The sequence below is a fragment of the Bubalus bubalis genome, chromosome 3 (assembly GCF_019923935.1).
Source record: "Bubalus bubalis isolate 160015118507 breed Murrah chromosome 3, NDDB_SH_1, whole genome shotgun sequence".
In the NCBI taxonomy this organism is placed as follows: Eukaryota; Metazoa; Chordata; class Mammalia; order Artiodactyla; family Bovidae; genus Bubalus; species Bubalus bubalis.
In genome coordinates, this window is record NC_059159.1 from 73,445,712 (window position 1) to 73,461,198 (window position 15,487).

Below are 15,487 nucleotides of genomic sequence, written 5' to 3' on the forward strand. Positions count from 1 at the left end.
CGATGCTAGATGATAATGACTCAGAGGCACGCCCCTCCCCTTCATATTGTGAACTAGCTGCTTATAATCAAGAAAAGGAAACCTCTTTTTCAAGAGAAAAGGGTGGAAGACCATTGAGGTGGTTGTTTGCCTGAGGAGGGAAATGCACATGTGCTAATTCACTCAGTTGTGTCTGACTCTTTGCAACCCCATGGACTGTAGCCTGCCGGGCTCCTCTGTCCGTGGGATTCTCCAGGCAAGAATACTGAGTGGGTTGCCATGCCCTCCTCCAGGGGATATTCTCCACCTAGGGATCAAACCTGAGTCTCTTATGTCTCCTGCACTGGCAGACGGGTTCTTTACCACTAGCGCCATCTGGGAAGCCCCAGAGAAGGGAAGGTATGGATGTAAAAAGCATCTCCCCCAGCCTAAAGGGAATGGGACCCCGAATTGAGGAGTGGGAATTACCAGCGCTGCCCGGAGCCTGGCTGAGTCTGCTGCTGGCATGGTCCCTTTAGGCAGTTCCAGAGCAGACTTGGAGGGCAGCATCTGGGTTCCAGAGCAAGCAAGCCCTCTGGGTTGGAATCCTGTCTCCATGTCTTACTTGCTGTGCTGCCTGAGGCAAAAGTAACAGCTTTAGCCGTAAAGAGGGGTAAATAAGGGTCCTTTGCTGCTCTTTAGTTGCTCAGTCGTGTCTGACTCTTTGCAACCCCATGGACCGTGTAGCCTGCCAGTCTCCTCTGTCCATGAGATTTCCCAGGCAAGAATACTGGAACGAATTGCCATTCCCTTCTCCAGGGGATAAGGGTACCTCCCTTCTAAAGTGGAGAGGATGACACACAATATTGGAGGGTAAGCCTCGTGGAACTGCTGATGTCTGATCCTTTCCAAAATACAAAAAAAAAAAAAAAGAGAGAGAGAGAGAGAGAGACCGGTTCCTACGGATCAACCTCATCCATAAATAAGTCTGTGCGTGCATGCGTGCGTACAGGCTAAGTCGATTCAGTCCTGTTGGACTCTTTGTGATCCCATGGACTGTAGCCCGCCAGGTTCCTCTGTCCATGGAATTCTCCAGGCTAGAATACTGTAGTGGGTCGCCAGTCCCTTCTCCTTGGGATCTTCCCAACTCAGGGATGGAACCTGCATCTTTTATGTCTCCTGAATTGGCAGGCGGGTTCTTTACCACTAGCGCCATCTGGGAAGCCCATAGATGAGTCCAGGGGTTCCCAAACTCAACCGCATCTTATAACTACCCTGGGCTCTTTTTAAAATTCCAAAGCCCGGGTCACCTCCCAGACCCATCCAATCACAATTTCTATAGGTGGGATCCCTGGCCAGGTGATTCTCACGGGCAGACGTGTTTGGGGACCATTGGCTGAACACCGTTTAGGGGATGTGTTAAGGCGCTCAGCCTTAGCCACTTCTGCTTTTCCTTCCTCTCGTTGAGCGTCTCCTGCCGGGGCGGGGGTTGGCGGAGGATCTCCGCAGCCGTCTCATCTCTCCACCTCCTCCTTCTCCTCCATCTCCGCAGTGTCCAGGCCCCGGAGCTCCCCGGACGACCTGAAGGCGCTGACTCGGAACGTGAACCGGCTGAACGAGAGCTTCCGGGACTTGCAGCTGCGGCTGCTGCAGGCCCCGCTGCAAGGGGAGCTGAGCGAGCAGGTGTGGAAGGCGCACGACGCGCTGCAGAACCAGTCGGACTCGCTGCTGGCGCTGGCGGGCGCGGTGCAGCGCCTGGAGGGGGCGCTGTGGGGGCTGCAGGCCCAGGCGGCGCAGAGCGAGCAGGCGGTGGTCTTGCTGCGGGAGCGCGCGGCCCAGCAGAGCGACGCGGCGCAGCTGGAGCTCTACCAGCTGCAGGTGGACAGCAACCGCAGCCAGCTGCTGCTGCGGCGCCACGCCGGCCTGCTGGACGGGCTGGCGCGCCGGGTGGGCGCCCTGAGCGACGAGCTGGCGGACGTGGGCGGCGCGCTGCGCGGCCTCAACCTCAGCCTATCCTACGACGTGGCCCTGCAGGGCACGCGGCTGCGAGACCTGCGCGTGCTGGTGAGCAACGCCAGCGAGGACGCGCGCCGCCTGCGCCTGGCGCACCGGGGCTTGGAGCTGCAGCTCAAGCAGGAGCTGGCCGTGCTCAACGGTGTCACCGAGGACCTACGCCTCAAGGACTGGGAGCACTCCATCGCGCTGCGCAACATTACCCTGGCCAAAGGTATTCCCCTTTCCGCCACCCACCGGGCCACTGGGGACTGCGAGGGCCCCTCCCGCTCAGCACTTCTTCCCACATGATGCACACGACTCCCCTAGGCCTGGGAGTCCCGCTCCCTCCCCAAGCCCACACCTCCTTTATTAAGTTTCGCCCTCAAAGACCCTGGAGTGTCCTGTCCAAATGGATTATGTGCATTTCCAGGCCTGCACAGTATAAAGGTCCTCCCTGCCACCCCGCTCCTCCCCCAAGACAGCACACACTCAGTGTTCACACCCCGAGCCATGAGAATGGCCAAGGGTGGCTCCCGGGGCCCTGGGTAGTCAGAGCCTTGGATGCACCAGCCGGAGCTTCCAAGAGTTTGGGGTTGGGGAGGAAAGCAGGGCTCAAACTGGGGGTAGGGGTGCTCCCCCAGTGTCCTGGTGCTTCCATTGTGCTGGGTTGCATCCCCGACATCTACAAGGCCTGCACTTGGCCAGCTTTAAGATCAAAGAGAGAGCCTGGAGTCAGCGACAGGAACATGGATGGTTTACCGGAAAGGGGAGCTGACAAGTCTGAAGCAAGGTTCTGCAGCGACTCCCCACTGTGTGTGGCAGACATCTGGCAGGTCCTGGCCGTGGTCTTTGCTCCTGGGGGAAGGGGAGATTGCCAGTTATAGGGGGATTTGATGTGGGGTGGGCTCATTGGTTACCAGGGAAACCAGCATAGGGGCATGCCCCTCACCTCCCCTTTGATACACTGTCACTAGATAGGGCCCAAGGCAAGTATGTAGGAAGGTCAATGATGTGAGTAGGTGTGGGTGAAGCAGGCATTGGTCAGGTGGGGGATGGACAGAGAGCAAGAGAACAGTCATCTTGGGTGGCCTGACCATACACAGGTGGAGCTACAAAAAGTGGGAGAATTCCAAATTTGAACCTGCTCTTCCAGGCTGTTATAAAGCCATATTTCATCCAGGTAGAAGAACATATTTTATTTTCTTTAACAGTGTGTTAGCTTCAGTTTTCACTCTTACATATAATGGCAAAAATGTGCAGGCCTCCATTCGGCCTATTGCTCCAGGTCCACAAACATCAGCATCTTTACAGCCAACCTCCCTCTCTTGCAAACCTGACTGACTGCACCCCTACTCACCTCTCCCCAATTCCTTCCCACTGGTGTCCACCCTGCACATCATTGTCAGAGGCGCAGTTAGTGAAATGTACTTTCCCTGCATGACCCGCTGCTCAGAACCTGCCATGACTGCCCCGGAGTCTGCCAGGTTCACCAAAAGTCCTTAGGCTGACAGTGGACAATGATAATACCACTTTGAACACCAGCTCTGTTGGGTACCAGGCCAAGTGTAACTCATAGAATGTCTTTTAAAAACAATCATGAGATTCAGGAAGCTGCTCACAGTGGCAGTCTGGGAGGTGATGGGCCAGGATTCGAACCCCAGCTTTTCTGATTGCAGAGATGATGTGCTTTCAGTTGCATCCCTGTCCCCAGCCTGTCTTTCCTGCCTTCTCCTCCACCTGGTCCTCTGTACCAGGGTTCAGTCTGCAGGGGCCAGTCGAGCAATGTCAATGCATAAAGTGACTTCGGTGTCAGGGGAATAGTAAGGGTTATGACAGGTCTGGCCCATTTTGGCCTCAACATAGACAAGGTCTTCCCATTTTTTCCAGAGAAACCAGAAACATGGAATGTTCTAGAAATTTTTTAATTGTTTAACTCTGTGGGCCAAATACAACGTATCTGTGGTTCCTGTATGGTCCGCAGACAGCCAGCTTGCACCCTCTGCCCTGTGTGAAGCATCCAGTCCAGTGGGACATGTCTTGTCCCTGCCCTGGAGACACACCCCTCTTTGCCCACTCCCTTGGCTTTCCTCCAGCCATTCCTCCCACTGCAAAGCCCCCTTCTTCTTCCTCCTCATCCAGACCCCACTGCTCCTTCCCATCTCAGTCAGACCCACCTCCTCCAGCACCCCAGTGGCCTCTCTAGTTCACTGAAGTCTCCCTCCTCTGAGATTCTGTATTTATCAGAGCAGAAAGTAGTCATGATGGAGACTTCTACTTATAATACTTTCCAAGTCTGGTTTATAATAATAAAACATCATTTGGTTTTAAAGTGGGTCCCCATCACCAGCTGTGAGCTTGTTTGAAGGCAGGGTTCACTGGAGAGCCAATAGGATTTCTGCAGAGAAGCAGCTGAGGCTCCAGGAGGAAGTACCTGGCTTACTCCAGGCCACACAATTAGAAATGATCCAACCTAGGGCTTTTGTTTTCAACAGCTTTAGTAAGGTGTAATTTGCATGGCTTGCTCAGATGGTAGAGAATCTGCCTGCAATGCAGGAGACCTGGGTTTGATCCCTAGGTTGGGAAGATCCCCTGGAGAAGGAAATGGCAACCCACTTCATTATTCTTGTCTGGAGAATCCCATGGAGAGCCCATGTCATCAGATGACTGGTTTTCTTTCTTGGGTGACTTTGGGTTTCACGTTTCAGAAATCAAAGAACAGGAGGCAGCGTGTCTTCTTCCAAATCCACACACCTGGGGTCTCAGCTTCTTGTTTCCTTGACCTCCCCAGTCTGCAGGCTGAGTTGTTTTCAGTTGTATCCAACTCTTTGCGACCCCATGGACTGTAGCCTGCCAGGCTCCTATGTCCATGGGATTTTCCAGGCAAGAATACTGGAGTGGGTTACCGTGTCCTCCTCCAGGGATCTTCCCGACCTAGGGATCGAACCCACGTTGGGTTATGCCTCCTGCATTGGCAGGCAGGTTCTTTACCACTAGCACCACCCGGGAAGCACCACCCCAATCTGGTCAGTACTTAGTAACAACAGCGACACTGAATCATAAGCTGCAGTGAACCTACAGCTGAACAGACATTTTGTCAACTTTAATTTTCTACATGGACGTTAATGATTGCTAATCCTCACATCCTACAAAAATGGTGTTACTGAACCCATTTTATCTTTTTTTTTTTTTTTTGGCCATGCCACGTGGCATGTGAGATCTTAGTTCCCCAAACAGGGATTGAGCCTGAGCCCCCTGAAGTGGCAGCACAGAGTCCTAACCACTAGACTCCCAGGGAAGTCCCTGAACCCATTTTATAGTTGAGAAGCTAATGAATTTCCCAATGTTTATTACAATTGGCAAGTAACAAAGTGATAAGGCCAAGGTTCAAAGTGGGTCTTTCTGGCTCAGAAAAAGCATGTTTTTGTCACTAACTATGGTACTTTCCAGGGTGGAGAGAGACTGGCTAGGAGCGATGAAGACAGAAGAGAGAGTGGTGCCTCAGGTCTATCCCTATATTTGGGAGGTAGTCACTCCTGTTTGGGCTTTCCCGTGGCTCAGATGGTAAAGATTCTGCCTCCAATGCAGGAGACCCAGGTTCTATCCCTGGGTCAGGAAGATCCCCTGAAGAAGGGAATGGCGATCCACTCTAGTATTCTTGCCTGGAGAATCCCATGGACAGAGGAGTCTGGCAGGCTACGGTCCATGGGGTTCCAAAGAGTCAGACATGACTGAGCGAGTAACACTTTCAAGGGAACACTTTTCCACCAGGCACTCCCCCTCCCTTCCTCTTCCGGTCCACAGATGATGTCCCCCCGCTTCTTGCTGGTGCAGCCTCCTCGGCCTTACCGAGCGTTTCACATTCTTAGTTTCTGAGTCCACTCTCCTTTTGGCTCAAGCTAAAACAGCTCCAGATCACCCATTTGCCACGGTTCTTCCAGTGGAATCCTCCAAGCGGTCTTTCTTTGGTTCTGAAACTAAGTTCCACCCTTGCTTCCTTTATATCGAAATTTCCTCTGAGTTCTGCCCAGGACTGCCTTGTAGTCTTCAAGCTTCACATCTTTTTAAAATTAATATTTATTTATTTACTTTTGGCTGTGCTGGGTCTTCGTTGCTGCACCCGGGCTTTGTCTAGTTGTGGTACACGGACTTATTGTGGTGACTTCTCTTGTTTCGGAGCACGGGCTCTAGAGCACGGCTCAGTAGTTGCAGCATGAGGGCTTAGTTGCCCTGTGGCATGTGGAATCTTCCTGGACCAGGGATCAAACCCCCTGAATTGGTAGGAGGATTCTTTACCGCTGAGCCACTGGGGACATCCCAAGCTTTGCATTCTTGATGGGCTGCTGGCTCTTCAGAGATGAGCACCATTCGGCCCCTGCCCCTCCCAGGACCTCCACTGTGCTGTGTCTCCCTGTCCCTCCTCCCTCTCTCATAGTTGCTGGGGAAGTTGCTGGGGACCCAAATGGTATGAATAAAGAGAGTTCTCTTTGGCATAGCGGAATATAATTACCATGTAACTGCAACAACACAAAACTCTACCCTGGCTTTTGGATAGAGATTTTTAACAGATAAGCTTTGCTGAATTTGTATATTGTGGTCTGAGTGGCTTTTGTTTACTAGTTTTGTTCAGTTCCACTCAGTCTTTAAACACACACACACCGCACACCCTCCCACTCTGCCTTTTCCTGGCTCAGAATCCACAAATGTTCCACTGTATATATTTTTATATATATGAACTTGTTTATGTTATTCTTGAGCATGACCCCAAACGGTTGCATTCTCTCACAGTTTTCTACGGGTTTTGCCTCTGGCTTGTCTTTTGTGTACATTCACCATGATGCTCTCTGTTTCCTGCCTTGCGTTCTCAGCACTGATCAGGTCTGTTGAAATCTCTCTGCGGCGCTGAAAGAAGCAGAGAACCTAAATGATCAGGCAGGCGAGGCGTTCCAGGAGAAGGAAAGCTAACCAGAGAGGGGAGGCTCCCAGGAGGGGTAGTGTGTGAGCAGGGGCCTGACGGCAAGACTCTGCAGCCACGTGTTCAGCTGCAGCAGGCTCTGTTCGCTACGTGGATGTTCGTAGACTCCCAGAAGGTTAGAGTGACAAATGGGCTCTGAAATCAACTAGCCCATCCCTCGTTTTGTAGTTAAGGCCCTGGAAGCTCAGAGCAGAGAAATGACCTGCCGACATCAAATCCCCAGCCAGTGGCCCTGCTGGGCTAGAAGATTCATCTCTCAATTCATGAAAGCAAGTTGGCAAAGCATACTTATCCATGGGCTGCTTTTTCAAGGAGAAAAATAGACCATCTAGTAGAGAGTCCCATTCAACAAATATTCATATGTGGGGACTGTCTCCCCCTCCCCTCACAGCGAGTGGCAGGGGACTCTGTTGTTTCACCTTCCACATCCAACTCTGCTGGGAGGGGAATGGAGCAGATAATATTTGAATGAGCTTTCTTTTTTTTTTTTTTTTGAAGTATTTATTTATTTTTGGCTACCGTGCATCTTCTGTAGGCTCTTCATTGCTGTGTGCAGTCTTTCTCTAGTCGCAGTGGGTGGGTTTCTCATTTGGCTTCTCTTGTTTGGAGCACAGGTTCTAGGGTGCAGGGGCTTCAGTAGTTGTGATACACAGGCTTAGCTGCCCTGTGACATGTGGGATCTTTGTTCCCAGACCAGGGATTGAATGCATGTCCCCTGCGTTGGCAGGCGGATTCTTAACCACTGGACCACCAGGGAAGTTCCTCGAGTGAGCTTTAAGCTTCTCCTCGTTCACACTGTCACTGTCTCATCGTCTCTGTTTCATTGGAACAGGTCAGAGCACAGGTGAGGTGAGGCTCTGCTGGGACAGGAGGGGAGTGCATGCTGTGGAAGTCATTGGTTGCGCCCAGCCTTGCCCACTGACCCTTTGCCTGAGGCTCTGGGGAAAGCTGGCTTTGCAGGCTGGCCACAGCCTGGTGCATATACTTGAGGCCCCAGAGAGGGTGCACGAAATGAGGCTCGAGAGCTCACGGCAGTGTAAATGTCAGTGTAAACGTCAGTGACGAGAATCCGGAGCCCCAGTGACATCAGGGAAGTGGAAGCAGAGCCATTAGTTGCGGGACCCCACCTCCAGCAGCCGGCCTGGGATTAGCATACTTCTGCTGCAGTGTTTACATTACAGTCTCGGGTCACTGTTTTGCTGGCTTCAGGCCTGCCGCATCAGCTATCAGTGAACATTTGTTCTTGGCAGGTCATTGTCTAGATTCTAGCACCCACGGGTCCTCCAACGCATCTCTCATTCCAGGATCTGGGAAGGGAGAATGAATTGTCTTTCCCTTCCCGATGGCTGATCCTCAGAAGAATCCTGGTGTTTCTGCCCAATGTGCGTGCATGCTCAGTTGCTCAGTTGTGTCCGACTCTTCGAGACCCTGTGGACTGTCGTCTGCCAGTCTTCTCTGTCCATGGGGTTGTCCAGGCAAGAATACTGGAGTGGGTAGCCATGCCCTCCTCCAAGGGATCTTCCCACCCAGGGATCGAACCCAGGTCTCCCACCTTGCAGGCAGATTCTTTACCATCTGTGCCACCAGGGAAGGCCTTCTCCCCAGTCCCCAAATCCTTTGTTCTGAGCTGGAGATGCTTCCAGCCGAAGCGGCTCAGGGCAGTCAGGTGAGTGCAGAATTGCGCTGGGGGGTGGGCTAGGCATGGGACTGCTCTGTTCGCACTTCCCTGCCCTCTGTGGCAGGAGCTGGGAGAAGGATGTTGACACCAGGCCAGAAGCAGAGTGAGGGACTCTGGTCTGTTCCTATGTTTGAGGAGAAGTGGACTCTGCTCCTCCTGTCCCAGCTTACCTCTTTTCCCACCTGCTCCAGTGATAGAAAAGATGAGACGGCGTAGATGGTGAGAATCTTAAAACTCATCCGAATATTACTCAAAGAGAATGAAATAATGCATTTGCAGGAACATGAATGGGCCTAGAGATGATCATACTAAGTAAATCAGACAGAGAAAGACAAATATCATATGATGTCATTTACATGTGGAATCTGAAGTATGATACGGATCAACATGTCTAGGAAACAGAAACAGACTCGGAGACACAGAGGACAGACTTGTAGTTGCCCGGGGGAGGGGGAGGCAGGGAGGGATGGATTGGGAGTTTGGGATTAGCAGATGAGAAGTATTAGATATAGAATGGATAAACAGCATGGGCTTACTCTGTAGCACAGGAATTATATTCAGTATCCTGTGGTAAACCGTAATGGAAAGTATGAAATATATCAGTTCAGGTCAGTCACTAAGTTGTGTCCCACTGTTCGTGACCCCATGAACTGCACCACGCCAGGCTTCCCTGTCCTTCACTATCTTCCAGAGCTTGCTCAAACTCATGTCCATTGAGTCAGTGATGCCATCCAACCATCTCTCCCTCTGTCGTCCCTGTCTCCTCCTGCCTTCAGTCTTTCCCAGCATCAGGGTCTTTTCCAATGAGTCAGTTCTTTGCATCAGGTGGCCAAAGTGTTGGAGTTTCAACTTCAGCATCTGTCCTTCCAGTGAATATTCAGGACTGATTTCCTTTAGGATGGATTGGTTGGATCTCCTTGCGGTCCAAGGGACTCTCAAGAGTCTTCTCCAACACCACAGTTCAAAAGCATCGATTCTTCGATGCTCAGCCTTCTTTACAGTCCAAGTCTCACACCCGTACATGACTACTGAAAACCTAACTCGGGATCTGACTACTCGGGACCTGACTTGATGTCATGTTCTCAGGAAGCCAGGCTGACAATCTGGGAGCTTGCTTGGACTCCTCCCTTTCCTCTGCCCCGCCCCCTTCACGGCTCCCATCCAGGTGATTCCCGAGGCTTGTCTCTCCCTCCTTCCTCACTGCCTCCCTCATCGGGGTCCTCCCGGCCTCCCTTTCTGGCTCCAGCTTCTCTCTCCGACCCACTGTTGCTGTCTGATTGATCCCATCAGCATTCAGCCTTCTTTACAGTCCAACTTTCACATCCATACATGACTAATGGAAAAACCGTAGCTTTGACTAGACAGACTTTGTCGGCATGTTGTAAATATAAAAATATTATAGATATATAACTGAGTCACTTTGCTAAATAGAAGAAACTAGCACAGCATTGTAAATCAACTATACTACAATAAAATTAAAAACAATGCTCATGCAGGGACCACTGGGATGGCTGACACCATATAACAGCTTCCACGACTCCCCAGAAGTCATTCCTTGAATCTCACCCATGTGCTGGATGCTATGTGGGGCCCAGGGCCATGGAGAGCGGGGCTCTAGCCCCACGGGTAGGCCTGTTCTCCTTGGGGACCACAGTCTGAAAGGAATGACAGTGACAGGCACATGGATACAGGGTGGCCTGTCCAGACTCGGATGCTTCCCTGGGGAATCTGTGCACAGTGATGCTCGCAGCTCCTCCCAGCTCTGAGATGTGGGGGTTCCACCCTGGTGCCCTCTGAGATCAGAGGGGTGAGTGTGAAGGTGAGTTTCAGAGCTGAGAGCGTCGGGCCTCTGAGAAGGGAAAGGACTTGGCTAGTATTTGGGGACACCATGAGGAGAAAGCTTTGGCTGAGGTGGAGGAGAGTTCATATCGAGAAGCATCAGACTGTGAGTTTGCAGAAGAAGGGGTCAGGTTGGGAATGATTTGCAGGAGTCTCCAACAGAGAGGGTCTTCCCCTCTCTGTGTGAGGGACTTCCAAGGGCTCTGAGTTCACCTGATTCTGATGGGATCGATCAGACAGCAACAGTGGGTCAGAAAGAGAAGCTGGAGCCAGAAAGGGAGGCTGGGAGGACCCCGATGAGGGAGGCAGTGAGGAAGGAGGGAGAGACAAGCCTCGGGAATCACGGGATGAGAGCCGTGAAGGGGACGGGGCAGAGGAAAGGGAGGAGTCCAAGCAAGCTCCCAGATTGTCAGCCTGGCTTCCTGAGAACATGACATCAAGTCAGGTCCCGAGTAGTCAGATCCCGAGTAGTCAGATCCTGAGTTAGGTTTTTAGTAGTCATGTATGGGTGTGAGAGTTGGACTGTAAAGAAGGCTGAGCATCGAAGAATCGATGCTTTTGAACTGTGGTGTTGGAGAAGACTCTTGAGAGTCCCTTGGACTGCAAGGAGATCAAACCAGTCCACCCTAAAGGAGATCAGTCCTGGGTGTTCATTGGAAGGACTGATGCTGAAACTGAAACTCCAATACTTTGGTCACTTAATGCAAAGAGCTGACTCATTGGAGGAGACCTTGATGCTGGGAAAGATTGAGGGCAGGAGGAGAAGGAAGTAACAGGATGAGACGGTGGGATGGCATCAATGACTCAATAGACATGAACTTGGGCACACTCTGGGAGCTGGTTAGGGACAGGGAGGCCTGGTGTGCTGCAGTCCATGGGGTCACAAAGAATCAGACATGACTTAGTGACTGAAAAGGAACAAATAGATCTCAAGAATGCATCAGCAGCAGTCAGCGCTGATTTGAAAAAGTGCTTGGTCCTCAGCGCTCCAGACAGCCTGGCCCCTTGAGACCCAGACTGGCCACATTCCAGGCTCCTCTGAGTCAGCCTGGCTAGTACCACCCGAGGACACTACTAAGCCCTGGAAATCAGCACCTGCCTTTACTAGCCACCCTTGCTTCTTCCAAGTTAATCTCTAGTAAAGGTCTTCACTAACCACTTGCTGTTGTTGTTTAGTCTCTCAGTCATGTCTGGCTCGTCATGACTTCATGGAGTATAGCCCACCAGGCTCCTCTGTCCATGAGATTCCCCAAGCAAGAATACTGGAGTGGATTGCCATTTCCTTCTCGAGGGGATCTTCCCAACCCAGACATTGACAGGCGGATTCTCTACCACTGAGCCTCCAGGGAAGCCCACACTAAGCACTTAGTTGTATCTTAAAAACTCTATCCATGTGTAGGATATTTTTAGAATCTGGCTCTTATTGAACTGGCAGGGGGGTTTCAGATGGGACTATTCTAATAGCCATCCTCAGTAGTCTCAGCATAGTTCTGATGAAGCATTTTGAAGAGTAGGGTACAGGTGGTCAGGGACAGTCTTGCCACTCACAGGTTCTCAAGCCCATTTATATGCGCCATGTCACTGAGTTCCCTTACTCCTCACTGCAAATACCTGAGGAAGGAATTTCTACTTAGATTTTACAGACCTAGAATTTGAACCCAAGATCTCCGTCCTCAAACCCCACCTTCCAAGTGATCTCTGTCCCCTTGATGCCTCTCCATCAGAATTAGTCCACGAGATAGCATCCTGTTTTTGCCAGAACTACTGCTGGGAAGGTCCATGTGTTGGGTCACACCCTCCTTGGAGTGAATAGAAGAAATGGAGGACGTGGTCCGTAGCATCAGTGACCTGGTTGAGCCCAGGGTGCTGAGTTTCCCATGGGGAGGGCAGGAAGGAGCAGGGAGAGTGAGAAGGGGTGGAGTGGTCTGGGGCAGGAGAGGGTGGCAGCTCCGTGGCTGTGATGACAGAGATTCGGGAACTGCTGTCCGCAGCCTTGGCTGCAGCCTTGAGCTGGCCAGGCCATTGCTGGCGTGAGCGTTACAAAGCTCACTTGCTTCTTCCCCCTGTATTTCTCTGCCGTATAATCTTAGGCGTGTTCCCAGCAGGTGTGGTGTCTCGGTGCTATTGTCTGGAAGCTGAGGTCCACACGGCCAGTCTTACTTTGTTTTTCTTCCTAGAAAAGAGGAGTGGAAGTGGCTCAGTCGTGTCCGCCTCTTAGCGACCCCATGGACTGTACAGTCCATAGGCGTCTCCAGGCCAGAATACTGGAGTAGGTAGTAGTAGTAGCCGTTCCCTTCTCCAGGGGATCTTCCTAACCCAGGGATCGAACCCAGGTCTCCCACATTGCAGGCGGATTCTTTACCGGCCAAGCCACCAGGGAAGCCCTGGTGAAGAGAGGAAGATGATTACAAACCGCGGTCCTCCTCACATGATCCATGCCTTGTTTAATGATTTGTGCACTTTTCAATTGTTGATTCCTTTTTCCGTCTGTTCTCATGCCATTGGATTCTTAAACCGCTGTCAACTTTGGTTAGGCTCTGAGGACAGTGCCAACTTTGGGAATGTATCAGTACATCTTGATCTTGGCCGCCTGGCTGTTTTGTGTGTCTTAACACCCTCTGATCTCATATACTCGTTCATTCGGCAAGTATTTATTGAGCAAGCATGACTGCTAGGGGGCGAGTATACATGTTTCGGTTTCCTAGGGCTGCATGGCAGAGCACCACAACCTGGGTGGCTTTTTGTTGTTTAGTTACTCAGTTGTGTCCAACTCTTTGCGACCCCATGGACTGTAGCCCACCAGGCTCCTCTGTCCACGGGATTTCCCGGGCAAGAATACTGGAGTGGGTTGCCATTTCCTCCTCCAGGGGATCTTCTTGATCCAGGGATCGAACCCAAGTCTCCTGCATTGGCAGGAGGGTTCTTTACCACCGAGCCACCAGGGAAGCCCCTGGGTGACTTGAAACAACAGAAATCAATTCTCTCACTGTTCTGCAAGCTGGAAGTCTGAGATCCAGGTGTGCTCAGGACCATCCTCCCTCTAAAAGCTCTGGGGGAGGATCTTTCTTGGCCTCTTTCTCTACTTCTGATGTTGCTGGCTATCCGTGGTGGTCCTTGGCCTGTAGACGCATCATTCCAACCTCGGCCTCCATGGTCACCTGGCCTTCTGCCCATGTGTCTGTCTGTCAGGACACCAGAAATTGGGTTAGGACCCACCCTACTCCAATCTGACCTCATTTTAATTAATTACAGCAGCCAAGACTCTCTTTTCAAAGAAAGTCGTATTCTGAGGTCCCGGGTGGACCTGAAATTGGCAGGGACAGTTTGACCTAGCACGGTACAGTTGGGGCATTTTCCTTGGTCCTCTTTTTTGTCTCACTGAGCAGCCAGAATGGAGAGTTTAGAATCTGGGTCTTCACAGCCAGTACAGGGATGCCAAGGATGTGGTCCTGTCGCAGGGAGCTGGCCATTTTGTTGGGAAAAAGAGAACATGTACACTTGTGCCTACAAGACACGGCAGTGTGGGATAAGCATCAGATTGTACCAAGGACGTGTGTTCAAACAGGCCCTGCCCGCATGTGGCAGGAATGATGGATCAGAGAAGGCTTGGCCACGAGGGCAATGAGCAGCCTTGGTGGGGCAGGTAGTGATAGGAGATTGATGGGGAGGGCCCCCTGGCTCATCAGCCTGGGAATAGCAGGCTGCAGGGCATGAAGGGACAGGTCTCTTCTGGGAATGATGTGACATCTAGCATGATGAGCGAGGCAGGGTTGATGGGGCCAGACAGCCCTAAGCTGATCCATGGCTCCCTCACTCATTAGCTGGCTGTGTGGTCATCTGAACCCAGCATGTGTGGACTGACTTAGATCACACAGGCTAGAATCCCTGCCATGCTGGAGCCTCACCGTGGAAGGAGGCCCCACTACGGAGCATTTAGAAACCCCTTCTTCCATCCAGGTGCTCAAGCTAGAAATCTGAACCTGATCCTGGCTGCCTCCTATGCTTTCACCTACATTAGTCAAGGTCTGTCTCTTCTACTTCTTAACAGCCATTGACATCCCTCCTCATGGCTACTTCCCTAATTCAGGGCTCCCCCACCTCTCAGCTGGGTGCAACCTCCTCCTTACCCTCCCTACCTTTATTTCCCCTTGTTCCCATCCCTTTTCCAACACCGCAGCCTGAGCACTCTTCCTTGTGTGCAGGTCTGGCCACACTTGTGTTTCAGGTCCCTCCTGTGGCTTCTGGTGCCCTCGGGGTCAAGTTCAACACTTGCACCAGGCCTCAGAGACCCTCCACTTTCTCACCCTTCTTACCCCATCATGTGTCCCCCTGGCTTCCAATCCTACCAACTCTCACAGATCTTTAAGCTCTTATGGGGATTGTTCTCTCTGCCTGGAACTTTCCCCTTTCACTGTATCTTAGATAGTTAAGGCTGTTATAACAATACCAGTGTTCTTGCTTGGAGAATCCCAGGGACGGAGGAGCCTGATGGGCTGCCGTCTATGGGGTTGCACAGAGTTGAACATGACTGAAGCGACTTAGAAGCAGCAGCAGCAACAATACTACGGGCTTCCCTGGTGGTTCAGTGATAAAGAATACACCTGCCAATGCAGGAGACTTGGGTTTGATCCCTGAGTTGGGAAGATCCCCTGGAGAAGGAAATGGCAACCCACTCTGGTATTCTTGCCTGGGAAATCCCAGGGACAGAGAAGCCTGGCGGGCTGTAGTCCACGGGATCACAGAGAGTCAGAACTTAGCAACTAAACAACAATACCACAGACTGCGTAGGCGGCTTAAAAGGCAGAGATTTCTTTCTCACAGTTCTGGAAGTTGGAAGTCTGAGACCAGGATTGGGTTCAGATGCAAGCCTTCATCTTGGCAATAGCTGCCTTCTTGCCAGATCCTCTTATAGCAGAGAAAGCATGCTTGCCAGTATGAATGTGAGGAAGGGAGGGAGAGAGACTGCTCTCAGACGTCTCTTCTTATAAGGGCACGAATCCCATTATGGGGGCCCCACCCTCATGACCTCATCTAACCTTAATCAC

The 15,487-nt window shown here is 51.7% G+C and overlaps 1 protein-coding gene across 1 annotated transcript in view; it reads left to right on the forward strand.

Annotated features, from left to right (window-relative positions):
* SCARA5 (scavenger receptor class A member 5) overlaps positions 1 to 15,487 on the forward strand; it is a 133,866-nt gene that overhangs the window by 75,709 nt on the left and 42,670 nt on the right. Inside the window, exon 4 of the mRNA XM_025281400.3 lies at positions 1,511 to 2,185. Coding sequence (XP_025137185.1) covers positions 1,511 to 2,185 — 675 coding nt within the window. The remainder of the gene's footprint in view (positions 1 to 1,510; positions 2,186 to 15,487) is intronic.